Source organism: Bison bison, unplaced genomic scaffold, assembly GCF_000754665.1.
Source record: "Bison bison bison isolate TAMUID 2011002044 unplaced genomic scaffold, Bison_UMD1.0 scf7180017864037, whole genome shotgun sequence".
In the NCBI taxonomy this organism is placed as follows: Eukaryota; Metazoa; Chordata; class Mammalia; order Artiodactyla; family Bovidae; genus Bison; species Bison bison.
Window position 1 is genome coordinate 7,249,095 of NW_011494609.1, and position 9,127 is coordinate 7,258,221.

The 9,127-nt window shown below is 47.5% G+C and overlaps 1 protein-coding gene across 2 annotated transcripts in view; it reads right to left on the minus strand.

The window, feature by feature from the left end:
* TRAPPC10 (trafficking protein particle complex 10) overlaps positions 1-9,127 on the minus strand; it is a 75,852-nt gene that overhangs the window by 24,689 nt on the left and 42,036 nt on the right. For both annotated transcript variants that reach the window (XM_010834899.1, XM_010834898.1), the window contains exons 8-13: positions 5,932-6,078; positions 5,250-5,364; positions 4,344-4,420; positions 3,497-3,588; positions 1,222-1,362; positions 814-926 (exon numbers count right to left, since the gene is read on the minus strand). In XM_010834899.1, the coding sequence (XP_010833201.1) occupies positions 814-926; positions 1,222-1,362; positions 3,497-3,588; positions 4,344-4,420; positions 5,250-5,364; positions 5,932-6,078 (685 nt within the window). The remainder of the gene's footprint in view (positions 1-813; positions 927-1,221; positions 1,363-3,496; positions 3,589-4,343; positions 4,421-5,249; positions 5,365-5,931; positions 6,079-9,127) is intronic.

Consider the following 9,127-nt stretch of genomic DNA (forward strand, 5'->3'; position numbering starts at 1 on the left):
AGTATGGGATGGGCTGCTTTTGAGGGAAAAGTGTTCTAAACTTCACGGTGGTGATGGCTGCACATACCTGTGACTAGACTAAAACCACTAGGCTACACGCTGCAAACAGGGCATGACACGATATGTGAATTCTATCTCAATAAAACCTATATTTTAAAAGGTCAGTGTCTGGAAAAAAAGATGGGAAGATGGTAAAGGAGAACTGAGATGTAACAATCAGATGCAGTATGTGATCCCTGATTGGACTAGTACAGGCCAGTGATTTTTAATATAAAATAATCATAAAAAAAAAAATAATAAAAACACTGTTTGAGACAATGAGGGAGACCTGAAGAGAGCTAAGTTGGAAGCCCGAGCCAGAACATTGTCCTTCTGTGGGCAAGGAGTTTCGGAGACCACTCTTGTTTTCAGAAGATGCGACGCTGTCCAAGGTGGAGTGGCCCTTGTGGTCTGGAGCAGCTCTGAAGTTCAGCACAAAGCAAAAAGTAGGAAGACAGACACAAGGGCGCTACGCAGCAAAACGTTAGCAGCTGCGGAATCCAGGCGGTCAGCATACATCACCTATTATACACAGTGTTATTCTTTTTACTTTTCTAGGGTATTTGACATTTTTCACAATGAAGTTTTTTAAGCCTTTATTGAATTTGTTACAACATTGCTTGTTTTAAGGTTTGGGTTTTCTGGCCGAGTGCCATGTGAGATCCTACTTCCCATATCAAGGCTGAACCCAAAGCCCCTGCAGGGGAAGGTGAAGTCTTACCCACTGGACCACCAGGGATGTCCCTGTAACAAAGTTTCAGAAATGCGTCTCACCTGGGCTGTCCGTCTGCTGGCTGGCAAAGCTGAGGATCTCTCTGCAGAAGTACTCCCGCTCGTCCGTGGTCAGGTGCTGGTCGCTGGCCAGGAGGCTGCTGGTCTGAAGGTAGCTGAGTGCAGAGTCAAGGGGCCGGAGAGGACCACGTGGTGGGGCGCTGCACACACAGCCCCCAGTCCCAGGGGGTGCAGCCGGCAGGTGCGCCCCTTCCTCCAGGGTCCTAGGGACTCGCGCACAAGTCAGACAGGCAGACACGTGACCAGCTTCTACCCAACAGGGGCACACGTCAAGGCAGGCTTCCCTCTCCTAATATCCAGGCACCTACGGACATGCGACTGTGGGCCCTGCTGCTATATGGACAGACAGCAATTATCCTATTCCATGAATGTACTCGACTTAAAGGATACTTCTCAATCTGTCCAAGGCGTTTCTGACATTCGGCAAGCTGCTTCCTTGTGTGTGTGATTGGCAGCGCCCAGCCCTCAGCCAGGTAATTTTTCAAGGCTCCTTGAAGATACATCTCTGCCTTCTGAGGAGACTTCTTCCTCCTTGCAAATCAACAAACAGAAGCTTTCATAATGGGTCACGATAATCAACAAACTCAGACCTTTCATGGCTTGCTCCCCACCCTTGGTGATCTCGGCGACACCACGACACTGGTGCCATCCAGAGTCCTCCTGACCACTGCCCCCAACCCAGCCCCCAAGGTGAGAAAAAACACAAAATCAGGAACACATAACCAGACCCGAGAAACATGCCAGGCTGGTAACCCCATGCATGCTGTTTGTCCAGCATCCTACACTAGCTGAAGGGCCTTCAGAGTTCAGTCTCTGGATAAGAGTGTGAGGGCATCGCTTATGACTTCAAGCTGCTGTGAGGCCGCCAAGCATGAAGGAAGGGGATGGATGTGCCCACCAGCACAGAAGCAGGTATGGAGGAAGCTAGAAACCTGGGCTTGAAGCCACCCTAGCTCCTGAAGACAGACCAAAACAGAGTGGTTTCCATGGACCAACCAATGGGAGCTTGGGCTAACTCCAAAACGCAGGCCAATGCCCTGAGCAGAGGGCAAAGCATCTGCCGGCAATGTGGGAGACCTGGGTTCGATCCCTGGGTCGGGAAGATCCTCTGGAGAAGAAAATGGCAACCCACTCCAGTACTCTTGCCTGGAAAATCCCATGGACAGAGAAGCCTGGCAGGCTACAGTCCATGAGGGTTGCAAAGAGTCGGACACGACTGAGCGACTTCACTTCACTTCACTTCGTGAAGGATTTAAATAGCAACACATATCACATAAAAGAACATCTTCCCAGGCCCAATTTAAACCTCAAGATATTCAGAACAAACCAAAGTTTAAAATATGATTAATGAAGCTTGCCCAAGCTTCAGTGACAACACGGATGCCCTGGCCTTTCCCAGAGGGCTTGGGACTGCTGATCTTGCAGGATAAAGGCCAACAATGAACAAGCATCTGCTGTCCTGGCATCTTGGGAAAACATCCTAGTCCTCAGGACCTTACTCTGAAACAGTAAGAGTTTCCAAATTTCAAATGCCAGTTTTTCTAGACTTTTCTGGTTCTCTCTCATCCTGTCATCTGAAGGGGCCAGAACCTTCCATACTTCTTCAGTTAGTATCTCCAGCCAATGATTTGTACACTGTAGTGCAGGATGCGAGACCACTGCCACCCAGCCCCTAGAGATGCAGGCCGAGGGTCACCCAGCTGGCTAGTCCATGGTGACACCAGAACCAGAACCCAAGTCTCCTGTTAGCAGGCCAGCGTCACCCCACCGCAGTGCCAGCCTTAGGGGGCTGAGCTCATAGCATCTGAGGACACGGCTTCTTTGTTCCAGTAACCAATAATTTCATTCCTCAGTACACCAGATGGAGACTCAAGAGACCCCACCTCAGCTCTGACTGCTGGCTGCTCCAACCACACCTAAAACATCAGAACGTTCCCTTAGATGATCTACTAATCCCTTCCCTGCCTACTCAACCAGTTACAATAAATTACTGTTTCCTGTTTCATCTAACAAAATGACAAACTGTATATATCCAGATACCACTTCAAACACATATTTCTTTTGAGAAAACAACCATCTTTTCCCTCATAACTTGTATCTTTTCCAGTGCTTTGAATTAGCAGCTGCATTGCCAGCCAGGGTTCTTTTCTTTGATAGGCTATTTACCAAATCCATATGAAATATACCAGGTTTTGAGTCTTTTCTCTGGAATCCAACTTGGAAGCGGAGCCAGATTAGAAACATTCACCATCTCTGTACACTCCGGCTCTCGGGCACTCACAACTCAGCCTCTCTCATGGAGGCGACACATGCGTGTACTCCACGCCACTGACCTCACGGGGACACTCACGAGCAACCAGGGAAAATGGTGTAGAACACACACCATATGCTGCATACAACAGGGCACACATTATCTACATACATGCAACATTTATGTAAAAGTTCACCAAATTAATTAAAGAAACACAAAGATTAGTAACAATTACTATCATTAATAATCTCTGGTATTCAGAAGGAATTGTCTAAAAAAATGATGATGGTTGGTTAACAGTTTATATTTTCATTCTACAAAGTTAGGTACACTTCATATTAACTCCTACATAACAAACCTCTTACTACACTTGGGAGATGTCTGAAATTCAGAGAAAAGTTCAAAATCAATTACATGTAAAACTCTGCCAGATCCTTTCCAACAAGCTTAGCAGATCGAATCCTTCCGATACTCGTGAACATTTCGATGGTGGCATGGGACAAGTCCTGCAGAAAAGCAAAGACCAAGTAACTCTGTACTTCAAATTTAATGCTATACAGACCCGACATTCATTTACCCAAAGCTGAAGCAGAAGACTTCTTTATTAATATAACATTTTTTTACTCTGGATCTTTTTGTGTTGAGTTTTTACAAAACAGTGATTTATACAAAGTCATCAACTTGTATATAAAGTATGAAGCATAATAATGAAAGAAACATAAACTCAGTAGGCATAGAATAATTTTTTTGGTGTATTTTCCACATGCAGGTAACATTTTTAGCGTTTTTTCACTCTCTGAGTAACAGAGGCAACTGTCAGATGCTCTCCAGTTAACCGTGACTTGGGAACACAGGTGGTCCACTGGACTTCTACTGCACTGCTTTCTAAGACGCCCAAATTTAAGTCCTTTAAAATCAAGTACAACAAGCCCTGTTCAGGTTCAAACTGTTCCTCTGTGTACAGAAAATCCTTCACTAGCCTTTCTTACAATTTCTGCTCTACTGAATGAGCAATCCCATGGGGAACAGAATGGTAAATACCCAAGGATGCTTTTATGCCTGATTACGGCACTGTGGATACCGACCCAAGTACTCCAGGTGCACTGACAATTCCCTAGGGCACTGAGGAAACTTAACCCTCCAGCAAGGAGGAGGTCCCGGACACCAGCTCACTCCCAGTCCAAAATGCTACAAATGTAGCAAAGTCTCACAGAGACAGGCCCTCTGCCGCCAGTGGACAGGGAACACTTGAAATACTTACTAAGTAGTGCTTTTCAAAAGCTTCTACTGATGACAACGCTTCTTTGAGTTTCTTATAAGGACTCTGAGCTGTGTTGGCTTAAACAGAAAGAAATAAGAATCCTTATTCATCTTCATTACATCCAGTCATGACTTTATGTTCAGCCTCAAATGTCACAGGTACAGGACTTTGTCTGATGCTTGCGGAAACTACCAACACACCCATGTCAGCTGAAACCACACTACTACTCACGTTCTTGTCCAGTTAATATACTCATGAAATAGTCTAAACACTTCGTGCAATGCTTTTATCTTTAACTGAGGCCAGAAGTTGTTAAGCATGTATTACAAATCCTACAATGAACTGAATTACTTTCTGAATGCTGTGAAGTGGTCTCAGGTTGAAACAGAGCAACACACACATCACACACTTTCCCTGAGGAACTGACCCGAGCCGGCGGGAGTCCCCTTGGGTCACTAGGTGTGCTTCAGTCAGCAACAGCCCTGCTAACTCACACTCATCATTATGCTAAACGAATCAGTAATGCTCCTTTCAAAGTGCTCTATCACCTAGGAGCAATTTACTCCATAAAAGGACTTGGCTGGCCATATTATCAGAAAAATAAATCACCTGTAACTGGGGGAGACTGGCGCATTTAAACTTCATGAGGGCTGTACAAAGTCCTGACCAGCTCAATATAAGCCTACCAGAAACTCAGACACAGTTTTAAGAACGCTTATACTTTCTTAAACTATTTCTGACATCTCTTTATGTGATTAAAGGGTAAAATATCCCGTGTCTTAATCTGGTCAGCTAATAATGAGTCTAATTTCCCAAATGGTGAGTAGTCCTATTGCCAGAATCTGAGTTATACATGACAAGCACAGCCCACGTTCTCGGTGCTTTTGGGTACATTTCAAAAAGTACCTGTCTCAGGCCGCTCGGCTCCCAAACCCGCCAAAAGATCCACGGTCCTATTGAGGTCCTCTGAGTTAGGTCCCTTTTCTGACACAAGTCCACACAGATAGCCCAGGGACTTCAGCTGTTGAGATAGACCCCAAATATCAATTAATCTGCTATAAGAGCCAGTAGAGAATTTACAAATTTAAAGTTAACATCCATCTAAATGCAAGAAATTTAGCTTTCCTACCCAAAAGATTTTTATCTAGATATAAAAATACATCTTGCTATGATCCTTTCAAACTCAAACCTTCTACACAATCATCCTGGGAGTGCCTCTGACTCTGGTCATTCCCAAGCTGCAAGGTCCCCTACTCTGTCTGCATTGCCACCAAGCTTTCCTGCTGCCCACACAGGACCGCTGTCCTCATCTGATTTCTGCACAGGTTTCACGCTCACCCTGCTTTGTCTTCACCACCCTCATTCCTGGTGCAGAGTCCACCTTTTGCACGAGCGCAGCAAGTGTCTGACTCCAGTCTACTGGAGTCAGACACTGGCAGGGACCCACCGCGTCCATGTTGCTACTGGACACCCCTGAAGCAGCCAGAGCCACAGGAGGGACCACGTGTGCAGCACTTCCCCAACAGCGAACTCCAGCCCCACCCCAGGGGCACAGCCCAGACAGGCTCCCTCTGTACTCTGCAGCTACCTTCTCCATGGCGTAGCTCCACAAGCCCACGGTGTGGGCAATGTTCGAGTCTATCTGCGCCCGGTCACAGCACCCTTCTATCCTCTGCAGCACCTCCAGGCAGCTCAGGAACACCCAGCAGTCCAGGGCACCGGGCGGCACGGAGACCTGGGGGCACAGGCGCGGGCAGTGAGGAGGGCGCTCGGAGAAGCCCCTCCCGCAGCCACCCAGATTCTGCAAAACCACAGGGAAGAGAAAGGGGTATAATAACAAGGGCAGTGGCTCCGCTACAGGAGGAAGGGCTGTCTGTGCCCAAAAGGACTCAGTGGCTCACACTCCCGATGATACGGAGGGCCTCGGCAGGGGTGTGATCTCGGCAATGTACTCAAAAGCTTATTAAAGATGCCTGCAAGGCGAGCTGTCAGCACGTACTCTAGGCTTGGAAACTGGTCACCTCTCAGTTTAAAGAGCACACATCATGAAGGTGGGAAGCTAAGACCTCAGATGACCACTGGAACACATTTCAGATCATGTATCAACATAGAAATCTAGTATTAAGTAGATATTTGATGGTATTTGAGAACTGCTATTAATTTTTTAGGTGTAATTATGTTTGTAAAAATGGACGCCTGTTGCTTGGGGATGTAATAAACACTATACTGTCAGATATTCAGAAGTATCCACTGTACGTGATGGGTTCTAAGGTGGGCTTTCCTCTGCACTTCAGGGTCTTTGAAACAGGAGTGTCTCACAATTGACAGCACCTTCACGCCACACCTGGCAGTGCAGACTGCCTTTTCAGGGGCACTGACGTCATGAGGTGTCTCACAGCTGGGGCCCCAGCTCTGGTGAGACCCGCCAGTTGGTCTTAGTCACAGTGGGGACTAAGAAGTGATACCACATCAGCTGACAGGGGAGGAGCTGCACAAGCTGACGAAACCAACTTTTGTAAGAAACACTTCTTCAGCGCACCCTGAGCACACACAGAAGGACCTGGCACCAGCTGGAAAGGCCCAGAGAACGCCATTAAATGCTCCCACACGTGCTCAATGCCCAGTCTTTGAAAAATGAGACAAACTACTTAGACCCTTCAAATGAAAAATCAGTACGGAAAATAACAACGTGATCAGAAGCAACTTTCATAAGGTGATAAAGTGGTATGACTCTCTTGTTCAGACAAGGGATCAACCTCAAAGGGATACGGAGAGCTGGTCGGTGGGATGCAGCTCAGGGACCCTGTCCAGAGCACATATCCTCCCCCGAGTCGAACTGCAGTGCTCCACAGGGGGCGAGGCTGAGGAGTACCAATGGCCCACAGGGGTCTCACCCAAAAGCCACATACCTTTAGACAGTGGCAGGCTGAGTTCCTCTGACGGCCACCCACCCCAGTGCCCCCCGCCTGACAAAGAGCAAGCCCTGCCTCCCACAACGGACAAGCCCTAGGCAAGCTCAAGGCTCCGCCACTCCACCTGGAGCCCAGTGGCATTCTCGGCAACTGGACACTTCATGCACCCTAACGAGAAAGACACTGAGTGCCTTTCCATAGACTTTGGGGCCCTCTGGATAAACTCCTTTGTGAACAACAGACTTTTTAAAAATAATTTCTTCATAAACATTCTTTATCTTTCTTCAAACCTCTCTCCTTTTCTAATATCAGTATTATTGGTCACGGCAATAGCTGTCTGACCATTTTCCAAGCATAAAATTAAAGACATTCTTTTGTCTTTTCTAAACCTACGTTTTAAAACATAACGCAAACCCCAGTGTCCTATATGGACCGCAGCGGGGCCATGCCCACCACACAGCTCCCAGCACACCACTGGTGCCTCCTCATGGACTCATACGCACGAAATCAACATGCAGGCACGTCTTGTGTCTGACTCCTCCAGCTAGACTCTGTGTTCACAGCCTCGTCCACTCCAAGTGTGTTGATTTCGGCCGCCACACCCGTCTGCTGTCCACACAGACAGCAGTGACTGCTTCCCTCGTACAGGGTGGACATTTGGGTTATTTCCAGGGCCTGGCAGTTACGGTAAGGCCACCACGAGCGTCCCTGCACTGCCTCCTGGACAGAGGGGGACAAATCGCAGGCTCACGGGCAGCACAGGTTTGGCTCCAGCAGATGCTGCCAAACAGCTCTCCTAAGACGGGTGCCCATTCCTACTCTTCTCGTCAAGGAAAGGACTCCAGGTGCTCCCTGCTCTCACCAACACTTATCAAGCCCTTCCACTGTAGCCACCTGGGGGGTAGATTTCACTGTTATTGTAGTTTGCATTTCTCTATAATGAATGAGACTGAGCACCTTTTCATCTGCTTATTAGCCAACTGGCTATCTTCATTTGCCTAATTTCTATTGATTTTTCAGTCTTTTAAGCTGATTTGTAGGGGTTCTTCCCATACCCTGGGTAAGAGTCCTTCTTAACTATACAGCCTATGGACCTCTGACCCCTCCTAGCCGCCCTGTCACCCCTCCTCCGTGGTGCTGATTGATGACGAGAGGCTCTGATTTCCAGGCTGCCCATTTTCCACACTCTTCCCTCCTGGCCAAAGCCTTTCTGCCCTATTTAAGAAACATTTGCTAATCTCAAGGTCATAAAGATACTTTCCCACATTATCTTTCAGAAGCTTTCTTGCTTTATCTTTCATAAACTAATAATTATTTGTGGGTGGTATGAGATTCAGTTACTCAGACCCATTTATTCATTGAATCCATTTATATTCCATTTGTTCGAAGTCTACCCCAGTGCCTTTGCTCCGACCTCACATTTCTCCCCAGGTCTCAGCTGAGTCTCCAACTCTTCTCTGCATCTTCTCCTAATCGGGAGCCTCTCTCTGCCCTCACCTCTCACAGCACCCCAGCTTTCAACCCAAGGGTGGCTCCCCACTAGCTGTAGAATAAAAGCCAACTTTCAAGGTGATGTATGCTTTCAAACCTGGCTTCCAAGACCTTTAGAGCCTCACCTCCATGTCCTGCCTCAGCCCTAAGTTCTACCAAGACTAAGCTCCTCGAGAGTTCTTTCTCAACAGTGAGTTCTCTTCCTGAAACTCACTCTCTGCCTGCCACCCAGGCCACGTCCACCTGGTGGGTCCTGACTCAGCTCACAGGGTGAGGAGGGGTGATGTTGGTCTGTCGTGCTCGCTGCTAAAAGCACAGCTCCTAGAGTGAGTGCTTGGCTAGCACAAAACAGGTGCTCAACAAGTAACTGCTGAATGAACG